The following is a 20,000-nucleotide window of genomic DNA, read 5'->3' as shown; positions in this document are numbered from 1 at the left end:
ACCAAAAACCAGACATTTGCAGCTAGAATAGTCATTTACCACATTAGCAATGTATAGAGTGTATTTCTTTCAAGTTAAGACTAGTTTAAAGTTATCTTCATTGAAAAGTACAGTGCTTTTCCTTCAAAAATAAGGACATTTCAATGTGACCCCAAACTTATATATATATATATATATATATATATATATATATATATATATATATATATATATATATATATATATATATATATATATATATATATATATATATATATATATATATATATATATATATATATATATATATATATATATATATATATATATATTAGAGTCTCACAGCTTTTTTTACTCAAAATATACTAATAGTACACCTTTAGTATATTTGTGTATTTTAAATTGTTTGTTTATTATTATGATTGTTTGTTTGGTTCAAGAAATTAAAGCGTTTTCAATATGTAATCCCACCAATGTCCACTAGGGGAAAGACACAGCTGGTCAAGTACTGTAATAAACTTAGGACTCATGCTACTTGATGCGCTCTCGAAATGAAGATGATTATTCTCCTCATTAAGGTCACATGTTGATTCTTTCATTTTGTGAGCGTTGATGAAATCCAGAGAGACGACTTTGTGTCTTTCTTCATCCCACGAGGACAAGATGAGACTCCCCCAACACTCTGGAGAGGGAAAGACCAAATCCTTTGCTCCCGGGAACAACATCTGTCATGTGGATGCTCCCGGGAGGCCGACACAGCATCTGTCTTTTCGGGACACAATTTTAGATCAGACCCTATTATTATAGAACTTAGGGTGAAAATGCTGCACAATTTAAACTTTTTACCTCATAATATTACTTCATAATAATATTCTTATAATGTTGGAATTTTTCAATTTACAATTTATTTGGAAAAAATGCACCCTTTTCCTGATGATTCTCCTAAATATGGATGTTTATTCTAACTAAATGTTGACATTTTTCGCCACGTAATTACGTGACAATTTGAACTTTATCTGACCATATTACTTTATCTTATTCTAATATTATTACACATTTATTCTGGGGAAGTTACCCCACATTTCTCGGAATATTCAGACTATTCTCCTCTGCTTAAATTATTATTTTATTTTTTTATATTTTTTTATTCATTTTATTACAATTTTATTCTGGTAAAAAAAAATTAAAAACATTTAATGTAACATTTAGAACACAGCTTTTGAACAAAATATTATGATTGTTTTTTCTCTTTGCAGCCACATAATATTCAAGAGTATTTTCTGTCAGTGTTACTTTAACCATGTGAAATTCACTTATTTATTGACATTTTATTACAGTTTTATTCTTGTAAAAAGTATGACTTTTTTCCATGTAACATTCTGACCACAGATTTTTTTAAATAAATAGGAATTTAAAAAAAAAGTTTTAATCAAAATTCATATACAGGAGTATTTTACATTAATATTACTTTATTCCTTAGAAATTTTTAAATTTTTGATTTCATTAAAATTTAATTCTCGTAAAAATATAAGTTTTTTCACGTAACATTTCAACCGCAGCTTCTGAAAAAATATATTATTTTTTTCTCTTTCCAGCCACATAATATTAAGGAGTATTTTCTGTCAATATTACTTTATCCTTGTTAAATTCAGACTTAATTCCTGTCATTTTATTATAGTTGTATTTTTATTTTAAAAAATACGATTTTTTTAATGTAACATTTAGAACACAGCTTCTGAACAAAATATTATGATTGTTTTTTCTCTTTGCAGCCACATAATGTTCAAGAGTATTTTATGTCAGTATTACTTTAACCATGTGAAATTCAGACTTATTTATTGTAATTGTATTACAGTTTTATTATTGTAAAAAGTACAACTTTTTTTCCATGTAACATTCTGACCACAGATTTTTTTAAATAAATAGGAATTTTAAAAAAAAGTTTTAATCAACGTTATATTCAAGAGTATTTTACATTACTATTACTTTATTCCTTAGAAATTCTTAAATGTTTAATTTCATTCCAATTTAATTCTCTTAAAAATATAAGTTTTTTCACGTAACAACAATATATTATTTTTTTCTCTTTCCAGCCACATAATATTAAGGAGTATTTTCTGTCAATATTACTTTATCCTTGTTAAATTCAGACTTATTTCCTGTCATTTTATTACAGTTGTATTTTTGTAAAAAAAAAATAAAAAAAATGTAATGTAACATTTTGAACACAGCTTCCGAACAAAATATTATGATTGTTTTTTGTCTTTGCAGCCACATAATGTTCAAAAGTATTTTATGTCAGTATTACTTTAACCATGTGAAATTCAGACTTATTTATTGTAATTGTATTACAGTTTTATTGTTGTAAGAAGTACAACTTTTTTTCCATGTAACATTCTGACCAAAGATTTTTAAATAAATTAGGAATTGTTTGTATTTTTGAATCCACGTTATATGCAGGAGTATTTTAAGTTACTATTTCTTTAATCCTGAGAAAATCTTACATTTTTCATGTCATTACAATTTAATTTTCGTAAAAATATGTATTTTTTCACGTAACATTTCAACCACAGCTTCTGAAAAAAGATATGATTTTTTTTCTCTTTGCAGCCACCTAATATTCAGGAGTATTTTCTGTCAATATTACTTAATGCTTTGTTAAATTCAGACTTATTTCCTGTCATTTTATCACAAATGTATTCTTGTAAAAAGTACGACTTTTTCCGACATTCTGACCACAGCTTTTTAGAATAAATGGGATGGTTTCCTTTTAATCCACGTGATATTCAGGAGTATTTTACATCAATATTACTTTATTCCTGACAAATTCTGACTTATTTAATTTCATTTACAATTTCACTTTCGTAAAAATTTAAAATTTTAATGTAACATCCAAACCACAGCTTCGCGTGAAAGTGTCTGGAAAACAATTGATTTAAGTCATAAGTTAAATGTTGGCGTTGAGCTAGACATGTAGTCTCTTCTCAAGGATAGGGCTATCACTTTTGCATTCCAAGTCCCAATTAGGGCCTCTTTCCTATGAGAAGTGATCAAATCCACCTGCGAATATCAAACTAAGGGGCCTTATCTTATTATGTGCTCAAACTGAAATACCACTATTTACTTAAACTTGGTGATTCTAATTCTCTTAGGTGAGTATAAACCTTCACCGTAAGCAAAACATAATATGAGTTAATTAATTCACTTCACTTACATATTTATTTTCACTTTATTACAAATTAATTCTCGTAAAAATGTATGTATTTTTTCAGCAAAAAATAGATACTTTTTAGACCATAAAAAAGCCATATATTTTCAAGAAAAAAAATAACCCTCCAAAAAAACAACACATTTATTGAGGTTTTCTTATTTATTTTTTTAAATAGATAAAAAAATAAACCTTCTCACACACCTTCTCATTCAATGCGTTTTCTTTATTTTCATGACTATTTACATTGTAGATTGTCACCGAAGGCATCAAAACTATGAATGAACACATGTGGAGTTATGTACTTAACAAAAAAAGGTGAAATAATTGAAAACATGTTTTATACTCTAGTTTCTTCAAAATAGCCTGATTACTTTTTCGCACACTCTTAGCATTCTTTCGATGACCTTCGAGAGGTAGTCACCTGAAATGGTTTTCACTTCACAGGTGTGCTTGAAGCTCATGGAGAGAATGCCAAGAGTGTGCAAAGCAGTAATCGGAGCAAAGGGTGGCTATTTTGAAGAAACTAGAACACAAAACATGTTTTTTCCATTATTTCCCTTTTTTTGTTAAGTACATAACTCCACATGTGTTCATTCGTAGATTTGATGCCTTCAGTGACAATCAACAATGTCATGAATATATATATATATATATATATATATATATATATATATATATATATATATATATATATATATATATATATATATATATATATATATATATATATATATATATATATATATATATATATATATATATATATATATATATATATATAAGTCATGAATATATGTATATATATATATTTATTTATTTATTTATTTTTTTTAATTTAAGTCCTATTTAAAAAAAATTTAAAAAGTTGTAAATTTTGGAGAATAAAAAGTCAGTCATGAATATATATATATATATATATATATATATATATATATATATATATATATATATATATATATATAACTTTTTTTTTTTTTAAATTTAAGTCCTATTTAAAAAAAAAAAAGTTGTAAATTTTGGAGGATAAAAAGTCAGTCATGAATATATATATATATATATATATATATATATATATATATATATATATATATATATATATATATATATATATATATATATATATATATATATATATATATATATATATATATATATATATATATATATATATTAAATTTAAAAACAAAATTTTTTTAAGTCCTATTTAAAAAAAAAAAGTTGTAAATTTTGGAGGATAAAAAGTCAGTCATGAATATATATATATATATATATATATATATATATATATATATATATATATATATATATATATATATATATATATATATGAATATATATATATATATATATATATATATATATATATATATATATTTATATGAATATATATATATATGAATATATATATATATATATATATATATATATATATATATATATATATATATATATATATATATATATATATATATATATATATATATATATATATATATATATATATATATTCAAAAAAAAAAAGTTGTAAATTTTGGAGGATAAAAAGTCAGTCATGAATATATATATATATATATATATATATATATATATATATATATATATATATATATATATATATATATATATATATATATATATATATATATATATATTTATATGAATATATATATATATGAATATATATATATATATATATATATATATATATATATATTTATATGAATATATATATATATATATGAATATATATATATATATATATATATATATATATATATATATATATATATATATATATATATATATATATATATATTCATGACTGACTTTTTATCCTCCAAAATTTACAACTTTTTTTTTTTAAATAGGACTTAAAAAATTTTTGTTTTTAAATTTAATATATATATATATATATATATATATATATATATATATATATATATATATATATATATATATATATATATATATATATATATATATATATATATATATATATATATATATATATTCATGACTGACTTTTTATCCTCCAAAATTTACAACTTTTTTTTTTTTAAATAGGACTTAAATTTAAAAAAAAAAAAGTAATATATATATATATATATATATATATATATATATATATATATATATATATATATATATATATATATATATATATATATATGTATATATATATATATTTTTTTTTTTTTTTTTTTTTTTAAGTCCTATTTTAAAAAAATTAAAAAGTTGTAAATTTTGGAGGATAAAAAGTCAGATTTATTTCCAAGAACATTTTCTGACGTATTCATTTTTTTATTTTGAATGTAGATGGGCAGCAAAGAACAGAATCATAAAGCACACAGCCATGGTACAGTAGGCTGAAATCCAATATTGTATTCATGTCTCCTTGCAATCCCTCAAATTAAGTTTCTTATACTGTCCCTCACAGTGGACATCATCGCCAAAAAGGAGCCATCTTTCCAGCAGGACGTCCAGCAGTTCGGGGCCTCCGCTGGCCGCCACCACTTCAAGATGGCCGACGTCCTCCACTTCTGCCGCAGAGGAGTGGAGTGCATCGTGGACGACGACGTCACCAAGCGCTTCTCGGCCCAGGAGTTGGACACCTGGAACTTGCTGACGAGGAGCAGCTCCAACTTCCACAACATCAGCATGAGGCTCAGCGTGCTGTGGGGGGTCGGCGTCCTCCTGCGCTATGGCGTCCTGCTGCCTCTCAGGTCTGGAAGACAAATGTCCGAAGAAAATGTGGAAGTTTGATTTAAAATGTGTTTGTTTTCATCACCGCAGGCTGACTGTAGCAGTGACTGGCATACAGCTGCTCTTTCTCTTCACCGCCATTGTGGCTTGTTTACCAAACAGAGAGTAAGTAGCCACCAGAGGGCGCCGTTTCACCTTTTACACTTCATTGTTCCTCTTTGTAGGACTAAACGATATAAGAATACTTTTGTACCTGCTGCCATCACACGCTTAAATAAGGCTATCACATGGTGAATTTATGTATTTATTATACCATAGCACTTTAATCACAATTATTTTATTGGTTTATTAGGTATTATATTTTATTGTTTCACAGTGTCCCTGTATACTGATGATCAATGTAGATTTTTAAAATGTTTTTATGTTTTATATGAGTTGTGTTTGCTTGCTTCATTCTGTTTTGACACTAAATTACAAATGTCTGCACAACTGTTTTACCTCTGGTTACCATTAAAGAAACATTGACCTTGACCTTGACCTCTGTAACATACAGCGCACTACTTGTTGTATTAAAGCCATTTTAAAATGATAAACAAATAATTATACTACCAGAATAAAGTCACAATTTTGATTTTTAATATACAGTATGTATGTATATACAGTATATATATATATATATATATATATATATATATATATATATATATATATATATATATATATATATATATATATATATATATATATATATATATATATATATATATATATATATATTTTTTTTTTTTTTTTTTTTTTTTTTTTTAATTATTTATTTATTTATTTATTTTATTTATTTATTTATTTATTTGTTTTCGGAATCCATCCATCCATTATTTTCGGAATACAAATCAGTATTATATGAGAACAAAGTATTTTTTTAAAAAGATGAATGTATTTTCAAAAACAGTATATTTGTATGAAAACATTCTTCAGTTTTCTGGTATTTTCTAGGGGAAAATGTATTTTCAGCACAAAAATACAATAATGTCAAATAATTTTAGAGAATCAAAGTATTTTATTTATTTATTTATTTATTTTTCTCAAAATACAAATCAGAATTATATGAGAACAAAGTATTAAAAAAAACAACATTCATATATTTTCAAAAACAGTATAATTATATAAGAATATATTTTAGTTTTCTGGTATTTTCTTGGGGAAAAAATGTTTTCAGCACAAAAATACAATAATGTCAAATAATTTTAGAGAATGAAAGTATTTTATTTCTTTTTCTTTTTTTTTTCAATAAAAATCATAATTATATGAGAACAAAGTATTTAAAAAACAACATTCATATATTTTCAAAAACAGTTTAATTATATAAGAATATATTTTAGTTTTCTGGTATTTTCTTGGGGGAAAAGTGTTTTCAGCACAAAAATACAATAATATCAAATCATTTTTGAGAAATAACGTTTTTTATTTTTATTTTTATTTTTTTCAAAAAGGCTTGTTTTAAAAAAAAAATTTAAGAATAATCTGAAGTAATACTATTTGAAGAGAATAAGGGCAATTAGGTGAAAAAAACTGTTGTACATGTTCAAGAAAAAAGTACTCTTTTTACAAAATGTTTTTAGAGCAAATTAGTTGTATCTTTTTTAGGGAAAATTTAGATTTTCAAGAAAAATGATAATGGGGATAAATATATTTTTTTTCTATTTCATTTTTATAGAATACATGTAAAAATTGGCAGTGCAAATACATTGTCAATTACTGACTAATAATTGGATTACTTTCACAGTAACATTTACAGTAATTTACTGTGACGTTAAATGCTGTGAAATATAAGGGCACTGTATTTTTTTTTAAATACTTTTTTGTTACAGTAAATTTGATTACAGTATTTTACTGTGAAATAATTCCGGTAAATGCTGTGAAATTCTGGACATTTACTGTATGATTTTTTTTTTTTAATAATCTTGTAAAAAATAAAGTAATATTATTTGAGAGGGAAAACGTTCAAAGTGGCATATTTTTGTGGAAGAAAAGTATTTAAAAATAAATTATATTCTTAAGAAAGAGGTCATATTTTCACAACATAAAAATAATAGTCTTTTGAGAATAAAGTCTTATTTTTTTTCAAGGAAATGAATTGTTTGGTTTTGAGGGAGAAAATAAAAAATATAAAAATTAAGAAAGATGAATAAGCTTATGATATATGCAATGGTGTTAAAAAATGCAACACACCAGGCTGTGAAGCTCATTTAACTACATTATCATCTATTTCAAAATTGCAATACTCTGTTTTAAATATAAAACATGACAATAAAGGAATCATGAGCAGAGGTTTTGCAGTTTATTGCTACACACTAAAAAATACTGGGTTATTTTGATAACCCAATTTATGAGTTGCGAGTGTTGGCTTAAATTTTGGAGTAATTTTTATGAAGAACTATCAATTTTTTGGGTTACAAGGGTATTATTTTAACAACATTTCTGGGTTTTCAAAACTATGACCCATTTTTGGGTTGTTTTTCAATGAGTAAAAGGCTTTTTTTTTTTAATTAAAAAGTTACTTTTTTCTTGAAGGGAATTTTGTCATTAAGATTATTTACAATCACACATCTTATCTACATGCAAATATTACAGCATGTTGTATAGAACTACTATGACCATAGACGATAATTATTGTAAAAAAAAAAAAATGTCACTCATATCTTGCTTTTGAGTATATTTTAATGGAATAAAAATAATTTTGACCAGTAGTTGTGAAGGAGTAGGACAAACCAGCAGTAAAATTGATAATTTTTAACCAACTATTGGGTCAAGGAGCGCTAAATAACCCAAAATTGTAGTGAGCGTTGTGTTAAATAAATTCAACCCAATAGTTGGGTTATGAATCAACCAACATTGAGTTAGCATAACTCAACTTTTGGGTTAAATAATTCAATGCAAAAGTTGGGTTGAAAAAATTAACCCAAAATGTTGAGTCAAAATAACTCAACTAAGGGGTTTGCCCTTTTTTTGAACCAGCATTTGGGTTAAAATTGGGTTATTTTTTAACCCAACATTTTTTTAGGGTGTGCATTATTATTTTACTTTAAGATGCTCATGCCTCTCTTTGTGTGTGTCGGCGTGGGTTCAGGCTGAGAGTTTACCTGACGGAGAAGGTCCATGGAGTTTGTTACCACCTCTGTGCAAGATCCATCTCAGCCATTATCACCTATCACAACAGGTAGACATCATAACAATAAACACCTACTATTATAAGTTACACTCCAAAGTGTGTGTGGTATTATCACAACAACACTACAATGTGTGTGTGTGTGTGTGTGTGTGTGTGTGTGTGTGTGTGTGTGTGTGTGTGTGTGTGTGTGTGTGTGTGTGTGTGTGTGTGTGTGTGTGTGTGTGTGTGTGTGTGTGTGTGTGTGTGTGTGTGTGCTTCATTTCAGAGAGAACAAACCAAAGAGTGGGGGGATTTGTGTAGCCAATCACACAACACCTATTGACGTCATCATCTTGGCCAACGATGGCTGCTACTCCCTGGTACGACAACAATATTTATGAATATAAAATCCACAGACGAGTGTATGTACACGCGTGGACATTTTGTCCACTTGTCTCAGGTGGGACAGCTGCATGGTGGACTCATGGGAATGATCCAGAAAGCCATGGTTAGATCTTCGCCACACATCTGGTTTGACAGAGCACAAATGAAAGACCGACATCTAGTGGCCAAAAGGTGCAACTACAACATCAGAACAACTGCTCACAATCCCTTTTTTTTTTTAACTTGTTTTTTTTTAAACTCCTATTTTTGTATTTACTTTGTCATTACAAATGTAGTTCAGCTAGCAATACTAGATGTTATCTAATTATTTTTTTATTTAATTATCAATACGTGTTTTCTTAATTATTGTAATAATAAGTAATATATATACAAAACATTTTAAAAAATAGGAATTACATTTTAAAAATGTTTTCCAAAAAATCCTCATCAAAATAGTATTTTTCATTTTAATTTACTATTTAAAATATCACTATGGGACAAGGTATTAACTATAACATATTATTATTTAATGGTTTTATTATCAATATGTATTTTCTTTAGAATTAACGATAATAAGTAAAGTATATACATCATGACAAAATAGAGATGCAATTTGAAACATTAAAAAAAAATCTTATCAAAATGTCGTTTTAATTTACCATTTAAAATAGTATCAATAAGGGACAGAGTATTAACTACTTGATGTTATTTAGTTATTTTGTATTTAATTATCAATAAATATGTTCTTAATTATTGTAAAAATTAGTTTTATATATATATATATATATATATATATATATATATATATATATATATATATATATATATATATATATATATATATATATATATATATATATATATATATACAGTAAATTGAACAAAAATAAGAATTACATTTTAAAAAACTGTTTCCAAAAAATCCTTATCAAAATAGTGTTTTTCATTTTAATTTACTATTTAAAATATCACTATGGGACAAGGTATTAACTATAACACATTATTATTTAATGGTTTTATTATCAATATGTATTTTCTTTAGAATTAACGATAATAAGTAAAGTATATACATCATGACAAAATAGAGATGCAATTTGAAACATAAAAAAAAAATCTTATCAAAATGTCGTTTTAATTTACCATTTAAAATAGTATCAATAAGGGACAGAGTATTAACTACTTGATATTATTTAGTTATTTTGTATTTAATTATCAATAAATATGTTCTTAATTATTGTAAAAATTAGTAATATATATATATATATATATATATATATATATATATATATATATATATATATATATATATATATATATATATATATATATTACTAATTTTTACAATAATTAAGAACATATTTATTGTATGTATATATATATATGTATACATACATATATATATACATATATATATATATATATATATATACATATATATATATATATATATATATATATATATATATATATATATATATATATATATATATATATATATATATATATATATATATATATATATATATATATACAGTAAATTGAACAAAAATAAGAATTACATTTTAAAAAACTGTTTCCAAAAAATCCTTATCAAAATAGTATTTTTCATTTTAATTTACTATTTAAAATATCACTATGGGACAAGGTATTAACTATAACATATTATTATTTAATGGTTTTATTATCAATATGTATTTTCTTTAGAATTAACGATAATAAGTAAAGTATATACATCATGACAAAATAGAGATGCAATTTGAAACATTAAAAAAAAATCTTATCAAAATGTCGTTTTAATTTACCATTTAAAATAGTATCAATAAGGGACAGAGTATTAACTACTTGATGTTATTTAGTTATTTTGTATTTAATTATCAATAAATATGTTCTTAATTATTGTAAAAATTAGTAATATATATATATATATATATATATATATATATATATATATATATATATATATATATATATATATATATATATATATATATATATATACAGTAAATTGAACAAAAATAAGAATTACATTTTAAAAAACTGTTTCCAAAAAATCCTTATCAAAATAGTATTTTTCATTTTAATTTACTATTTAAAATATCACTATGGGACAAGGTATTAGCTATAACATATTATTTAATGGTTTTATTATCAATATGTATTTTCTTATGAATTAACGATAATAAGTAAAATATATACATCATGACAAAATAGAGATGCAATTTGAAACATTAAAATAAAATCTTATCAAAATGTCGTTTTAATTTACCATTTAAAATATTATCAATAAGGGACAGAGTATTAACTACTTGATGTTATTTAGTTATTTAGTATTTAATTATCAATAAATATGTTCTTTATTATTGTAAAAATTAGTAATATATATATACAGTAAATTGAACAAAAATAGGAATTACATTTTTAAAAAAAATAGTATTTTTCGTTTTAATTTACTATTTAAAATATCAATATGGGACAAGGTATTACCTCTAACATATTATTATTTAATGGTTTTATTATCAATGATTATTTTCTTAAGAATTAACAATAATAAGTAAAATATATACATTATTAAAAAAAATAGAGATGCATTTTGAAACATAAAAAAAATCTTAGCAAAATATCATTTTAATTTACCATTTAAAATATCATCAATAAGGGACAGAGTATTAAACATAAGATATTATTTAATTATCAATACATATTTTCTTGATTATTCTAATAATAACTATTATTAAACAAAAATAGGAATTACATTTGAAAAAACTGTTTAAAAAAAAAAACATTATCAAAATAGTATTTTTCATTTTAATTTACTATTTAAAATATTAATATGGGACAAGGTATTAACTTTAACATATTATTATTTAATGGTTTTATTATCAATGATTATTTTCTAATAAGTAAAATATATACATTATGAACAAATAAAGTTGCAATTTAAAACATTTTTTTTAAAAATCATCAAAATTCTATTTTAATTTACTATTTAAAATATTATCAATAAGGAACCGAGTATTATCCATAAGATATTATTTATTTATCAATATATTTTTTTTTTTAGAATTGTAAAAAGGAAAATATATACAATATGAAAAAAACGGAGTTGCAATTTGAAACATTGAAAAAAATTCTTATTTTAATTTGCTATTTAAAATATCAATATAGGACGGGGTATTAACATAAGATATTATTTAATTATCAATAGATATTTTCTTAATTATTGTAATAATAAGTACTATATATACAATAAATTAAACAAAAATAGGAATTACATTTTAAAAAACTGTTTCCAAATAAATCCTTATCAAAATAGTATTTTGCATTTTAATTTACTATTTAAAATATCATCAATATGGGACAAAGTATTAACTACAACATATTATTATTTAGTGGTTTTATTATCAATAATGATTCTATTTATAATTAATAAGTAAAATATACACATTATGAAAAAATAGAGATGCAATTTGAAACATAAAAAAAAAATCTTATCAAAATGTCATTTTAATATACCATTTAAAATATTATCAATAAGGGAGGGAGTATTAACCATAAGATATGATTTAATTATCAATAATATTTTGTTTTACAATTGTAATAAGTAAAATATATACAATATGAAAAAATAGAGTTTAAATTTGAAACGTAAAAAAAAAAAATATTATTTTAATTTACTATTGAAAATATTATCAATATATGACGGGGTATTAACATACGATATTATTTAATTATCAATAAATATTTTCTTAATATTTTTAATAATAGGTCATATACAGTATATACAATAAATTAAACAAAAATAGGAATTACATTTTAAAAAACTGTTTCCAAAAATATCCTTATCAAAATAGTATTTTGCGTTTTAATTTACTATTTAAAATATCATCAATATGGGACAAAGTATTAACTACAACATATTATTATTTAATGGTTTTATCATCAATAATGATTCTATTTAGAATTAATAAGTAAAATATACACTTTATGAAAAAATAGAGATGCAATTTGAAACATTAAAAAAAAATCTTATCAAAATGTCATTTTAATTTACCATTTAAAATATTATCAATAAGGGAGGGAGTATTAACCATAAGATATGATTTAATTATCAATATTTACAATTGTAATAAATGAAATATATACAATATGAAAAAATAGAGTTGCAATTTGAAACGTAAAAAAAAAAAATCTTATTTTAATTTACAATTGAAAATATTATCAATATATGATGGGGTATTAACATACGATATTATTTAATTATCAACAATCATTTTCAATAGAAACATTGTGGCTTGTGCAGCCCTTTGAGACACTTGTGATTAAGGGCTGTATAAATAAACTTTGATTGATTGACTGATTAGAATTGAATATATTACATTTGAAAAAATAGAGATGCAATTTGAAACATTAAAAAAAACAGATATAATGCAAGGTGGACAAAAAGTAACATTCTCACACTCAAAAATTTTAATTCAAAAATTAAAAGAAGGACAAAGATTTAAAAGAAGTTTAAGCCACATTATCTTGTATAAAAATGAAACAAAACAATGTAAAATTAAAATAAAAACAAAAAAATAGGGTACAGTGTAAAAGGAGTTAAAGCAGCATTGTTATATATATAAAATAACATTGAAAACATAAAATTTCCATTAAAAAATGCAATTGTAGAATACATTTTAAATAGGTTAAATTGATACAAGGTATAGCCAGAACAATATAAATAGTGCAAATTGATCCAATGTACATCATGAACTTCCAGGCTTGGAGAACATGTTGCTGACAAAACCAAACAGCCCATCCTCATCTTTCCTGAGGGTGTGTACTGTGTATGCTACTCCATGAACTCTATGTCGCTTATGCACCTTTATCTAAGCTCATCTTCCCTCTGCAGGAACATGCATCAACAACACGTCAGTGATGATGTTCAAAAAGGGCAGCTTTGAAATCGGCTGCACTGTCCACCCAGTGGCCATCAAGGTGGCCTTTTTGTTTATTCTTCTTCTTCCTTCTGCACCCGGCTGCTGTTTAACACCCAAGCATGCATGTTGCAGTATGACCCGCGCTTTGGGGACGCCTTCTGGAACAGCAGCAAGTTTGGCTTGGTCAACTATCTGCTAAGGATGATGAGCAGCTGGGCCATTGTGTGCAGCGTTTGGTACCTGCCGCCCATGAACAGACAGGTAATGGTCGTCACTGCTGAAGAAAAATGCATGCAAAAGTTGTTGTTTTTCACAGAAGATACTTTGTGCACACTTTAGTGCGTTTGCCTTAGCGTATTTTTGTCATAAAGAACGTATGAAAAACTATTGGTTTAGATTTCACCAAAAGCTTCCAAAAGACACTTTTAAATGGCAGCTTTGGTGATTTATTACATGACATAACTTAAATATTTACGTGTGCTGGGTTTGAATACTGTACATGGGTTGTTTTCATATTTTACCAGTTTAGATTTTACCAAAAGTGCAGCTTTTGTGATACATTACGTGACAAAACTCAAATATTCCAACGCAAAACGCCATTTTAGCATGAAAATAGGTTATTTTTGTATTCTGCTATTTTTTGCCACCTTAAATTTCAACAAAAAGCTTCTAAAATGTACTTTTTACTTGCAGCTTTGGTGACATAATAAGTGATGTAACTCAAATAGTCCAAAACAAAGTGTTGTTTTTGTTGCAATATAAGGTTATTTCTATAATCTGCTATTTTTTGCCACCTTAAATTTCACAAAAAGCTTCTAAAATATCAATCAATGTTTATTTATATAGCCCTAAATCACGAGTGTCTCAAAGGGCTGCACAGGCAAAATGCCATCTTAGCATGAAAATAGGTTATTTTTGTATTCTGCTATTTTTTGCTACCTTAAATTTCAACAAAAAGCTTCTAAAATGTACTTTTTACTTGTAGCTTTGGTGACATAATATGTGATGTAACTCAAATAGTCCAAAACAAAGTGTTGTTTTTGTTGCAATATAAGGTTATTTCTACAATCTGCTATTTTTTGCCACCTTAAATTTCAACAAAAAGCTTATAAAATGTACTTTTTACTTGCAGCTTTGGTGACATAATATGTGATGTAACTCAAATAGTCCAAAACAAAGTGTTGTTTTTGTTGCAATATAAGGTTATTTCTATAATCTGCTATTTTTTGCCACCTTAAATTTCACAAAAAGCTTCTAAAATATCAATCAATGTTTATTTATATAGCCCTAAATCACGAGTGTCTCAAAGGGCTGCACAGGCAAAATGCCATCTTAGCATGAAAATAGGTTATTTTTGTATTCTGCTATTTTTTGCCACCTTAAATTTCAACAAAAAGCTTCTAAAATATCAATCAATCAATCAATGTTTATTTATATAGCCCTAAATCACGAGTGTCTCAAAGGGCTGCACAAGCAAAATGCCATCTTAGCATGAAAATAGGTTATTTTTGTATTCTGCTATTTTTGGCCACCTTAAATTTCACAAAAAGCTTCTAAAATGTACTTTTTACTTGCAGCTTTGGTGACATAATATGTGATGTAACTCAAATAGTCCAAAACAAAGTGTTGTTTTTGTTGCAATATAAGGTTATTTCTATAATCTGCTATTTTTTGCCACCTTAAATTTCACAAAAAGCTTCTAAAATATCAATCAATGTTTATTTATATAGCCCTAAATCACGAGTGTCTCAAAGGGCTGCACAGGCAAAATGCCATCTTAGCATGAAAATAGGTTATTTTTGTATTCTGCTATTTTTTGCCACCTTAAATTTCAACAAAAAGCTTCTAAAATATCAATCAATCAATCAATGTTTATTTATATAGCCCTAAATCACGAGTGTCTCAAAGGGCTGCACAAGCAAAATGCCATCTTAGCATGAAAATAGGTTATTTTTGTATTCTGCTATTTTTGGCCACCTTAAATTTCACAAAAAGCTTCTAAAATGTACTTTTTACTTGCAGCTTTGGTGACATAATATGTGATGTAACTCAAATAGTCCAAAACAAAGTGTTGTTTTTGTTGCAAAATAAGGTTATTTCTATAATCTGCTATTTTTTGCCACCTTAAATTTCACAAAAAGCTTCTAAAATATCAATCAATCAATCAATTTTTATTTATATAGCCCTAAATCACGAGTGTCTCAAAGGGCTGCACAAGCAAAATGCCATCTTAGCATGAAAATAGGTTATTTTTGTATTCTGCTATTTTTGGCCACCTTAAATTTCACAAAAAGCTTCTAAAATGTACTTTTTACTTGCCACTTTGGTGACATACTGTGTGCTGTAACTCAAATAGTCCAAACCAAAATGTTGTCTTAGTTAGAATATATAGGTTATTTCTATAATCTGATATTTTTACCACCTCAGATTTCACCAAACACTTCTAAAATATACTTTTGTGAAATACTATGTGACATAACTCAAATATTCTCAACCAAAATGCTGTCTGTTCGATTTGAATTCATTGTTATGTTTATGTTCTGCTATTTCACCAGTTCAGATTTCACCAAAAGCTTTTAAAATATACTTTTAACGGTCAGCTTTTGTGACTTATTTACACAGCTGACCGTTAAAAGTATATTTTAAAAGCTTTTGGTGAAATCTGAACTGGTAAAATAGCAGAACATAAAAATAACAATGAATTCAAATCGAGCAGACAGCATTTTGGTTGAGAATATTTGAGTTATGTCACATTGTATTTCACAAAAGTATATTTTAGAAGTGTTTGGTGAAATCTGAGGTGGTAAAAATATCAGATTATTGAAAAGATTTTTATTATTATCACTATAACGGTTAATATATTGCGAGAATCGGTTTAAAACGAGAATCAATTCTGGATGGAATCGTCCCACAAAGAATCGGATTCAACTGTGAGTTGCCCAAAGATTTATTTGGACTTTCTGTGATTACATAGCAACAGCTGTTTTTAAGGGGAGATGGGGTCGTAAAAAGCTGTTGCACTCGATCACAAAACAGTTCAAGGAAAAGATGCCTGGAGCTTGCGTCAGGTCCTGCTTCCTCTCCGCTTTGTAGATCTCGGTTCAAGACAAGATCTTCCTGTGGATCACAATAGATCAAAGAAACCGACACCTTCATGTCGCTTCCTATCGTACACAGTGGAGTTTTACAAGCCTTTTGCTTGGTAAGATGAAAGACAGCTTTTCTCTGCTCGCCGGGAACTCATGGGAACAGAAAGTTTTGTGATAACTTACATACAATTATTCTGACACCATTCACACGTATCATGTTTAGTTTCGTTAGAAGGAAATCTGGTGCGTTTGCTCTGTTAGTGTGGTTACTTTTGGCCAAGCGTGACCATCCTAACCCAGGCCTGTGTAAATAAGTCACAAAAGCTGACCGTTAAAAGCATATTTTAAAAGCTTTTGGTGAAATCTGAACTGGTAAAATAGCAGAACATAAAAATAACAATGAATTCAAATCGAGCAGCCAGACAAAAGCTTTTAAAATATACTTTTAACGGTTTTAAAGATCTTGTCTTGACCCGAGATCTACAAAGCGGAGAGGAAGCAGGACCTGACGCAAGCTCCAGGCATCTTTTCCTTGAACTGTTTTGTGATCGAGTGCAACAGCTTTTTACGACCCCATCGCCCCTTAAAAACAGCTGTTGCTATGTAATCAGAGAAAGTCCAAATAAAAGAGGAGGCGTGCAACCATTTCGTCAGAGCGTGGTGGAGGACTGTACAATGGGACAGCCCAGACGTTTCTCCTCATGAGCCAAATTGAATCCTGTCTCTGTTTAATTCCTTCCTTCTTGTCTGTTTAATACAGGAGTCACCAACCTTTTTGAAACCAAGAGCTACTTCTTGGGTACTTAATAATGCGAAGGGCTACCAGTTTGATACACACTTCAATAAATTGCCAGAAATAGCCAATTTGCTCAATTTACCTTTAACTCTGTTATTATTTATAATTAATGATATTTACACTTAATTGAACGGTTTAAAAGAGGAGAAAACACGAAAAAAATGACAATTAAATTTTGAAACATAGTTTATCTTCAATTTCGACTCTATAAAATTCACGATTCAACCCAAAAAAAGAAGAGAAAAACTAGCTAGTTCGAATCTTTTTGAAAAAATAAAAAAAATTATTTATGGAACATCATTAGTAATTTTTCCTGATTAAGATTAATTTTAGGATTTTGATGACATGTTTTAAATAGGTTAAAATCCAATCTGCACTTTGTTAGAATATATAACAAAGTGATTTTCCAGAACAACATTTTTAAAATAAATTAAAAAGACTTTGAAATAAGATTTAAATTTGATTCTACAGATTTTCTAGATTTGCCAGAATATTTTTTTGAATTTTAATCATAATAAGTTTGAAAAAATATTTTACAAATATTCTTCGTAGAAAAAACTGAAGCTAATATGAAGAATTAAATCAAAATTTATTTATTATTCTTTACAATAAAAAAGATACATTTACTTGAACATTGATTTAAATTGTCAGGAAAGAAGAGGAAGGAATTTAAAAGGTAAAAAAGGTATATGTGTTTAAAAATCCTAAAATCATTTTTAAGGTTGTATTTTTTCTCTAAAATTGTCTTTCTGAAATTTATAAGAAGCAAAGTAAAAAAAAAATGAATGCATTTATTTAAACAAGTGAAGACCAAGTCTTTAAAATATTTTCTTGGATTTTCAAATTCTATTTGAGTTTTGTCTCTCTTAGAATTAAAAATGTCAAGCAAAGCGAGACCAGCTTGCTAGTAAATAAATACAATTTAAAAAATAGAGGCAGCTCACTGGTAAGTGCTGCTATTTGAGCTATTTTTAGAACAGGCCAGCGGGCTACTCATCTGGTCCTTACGGGCTACCTGGTGCCCGCGGGCACCGCGTTGGTGACCCCTGGTTTAATAGATGTCATCGGGGTTTGAACCTGACAAATGGAACCTCAATGATTATTGCTGATTATTGCTGATGATTGTTCTTGTGAAGGAAGAGGAGGATGCGGTGCAGTTCGACAACAGAGTGAAAGCTGCCATTGCTGCACGAGGAGGATTAGTGGATCTCATTTGGTGAGTGCTCACACTTCATAGTACCGTGTTGTAGTATTCTACACTATTTATTTCAAGCGGGTGTGCTCAGGGACGGGGGTCTAAAACGGGCCAAGGTGAAGGAGACTCTCAGAGAAGAACAACAGAAACTTTACAGCAAAGTCCTCAGCGGTGAGACAAAAGTGGCGATGAGGTGAATCATATAATGAATCTTAAATGTAAACATGGAACAAAAAGCTGTGCATGCTCTTGTTGTTGTTGTTGTTGTTGGTAAAAGGCCAGTACAGTAAACAGTTACGTCAGGCCACTAATTGGCTCAGTACTGTACTTCTATATATAGGCCGTCTGCGAGGCTGCAGCAGGAAGTAGACCAGTGACTAAGTCCAAGACTACACAATATCCCTTTGTTTCATCTCAACTTGATTCTTTTTCTACATTCTTGATGGAGCACACAACTTCAGCAGACGTTACCAGGACTACAAAGTGTCATGTTTTAGTATTAGTAACAGCAATATGAATTTTGTACTAATAAAAACTTTGTATTCTGAACTCTCTAGCTTCTGTCTCGTTCAATGC

At 26.4% G+C, this 20,000-nt stretch overlaps 1 protein-coding gene across 3 annotated transcripts in view; it reads left to right on the top strand.

Moving 5' to 3' along the window:
- The window catches only part of LOC133638907 (glycerol-3-phosphate acyltransferase 4-like), a 21,479-nt gene extending 1,512 nt beyond the window's left edge, over positions 1–19,967 (top strand). Inside the window, exons 2-13 of one of the 3 annotated variants that reach the window (XM_062031944.1) lie at positions 5,507–5,546; positions 5,628–5,913; positions 5,984–6,058; positions 9,021–9,110; positions 9,328–9,421; positions 9,502–9,617; positions 14,185–14,240; positions 14,317–14,402; positions 14,477–14,605; positions 19,366–19,445; positions 19,516–19,595; positions 19,765–19,967. In XM_062031944.1, coding sequence (XP_061887928.1) covers positions 5,507–5,546; positions 5,628–5,913; positions 5,984–6,058; positions 9,021–9,110; positions 9,328–9,421; positions 9,502–9,617; positions 14,185–14,240; positions 14,317–14,402; positions 14,477–14,605; positions 19,366–19,445; positions 19,516–19,595; positions 19,765–19,793 — 1,161 coding nt within the window. In that variant the 3' untranslated portion in view covers positions 19,794–19,967. Of the gene's footprint in view, positions 1–5,506; positions 5,547–5,627; positions 5,914–5,983; positions 6,059–9,020; positions 9,111–9,327; positions 9,422–9,501; positions 9,618–14,184; positions 14,241–14,316; positions 14,403–14,476; positions 14,606–19,365; positions 19,446–19,515; positions 19,618–19,764 lie in introns of all 3 variants that reach the window. The other 2 variants (XM_062031943.1, XM_062031945.1) reach the window with 2 other exon arrangements.
- The last annotated feature ends 33 nt before the right edge of the window (positions 19,968–20,000 follow it).

Source organism: Entelurus aequoreus, linkage group LG21 (assembly GCF_033978785.1).
Source record: "Entelurus aequoreus isolate RoL-2023_Sb linkage group LG21, RoL_Eaeq_v1.1, whole genome shotgun sequence".
In the NCBI taxonomy this organism is placed as follows: domain Eukaryota; kingdom Metazoa; phylum Chordata; class Actinopteri; order Syngnathiformes; family Syngnathidae; genus Entelurus; species Entelurus aequoreus.
Note: the sequence above shows the minus strand (reverse complement) of the source record. Positions and strands in the feature narration are given on the sequence as shown.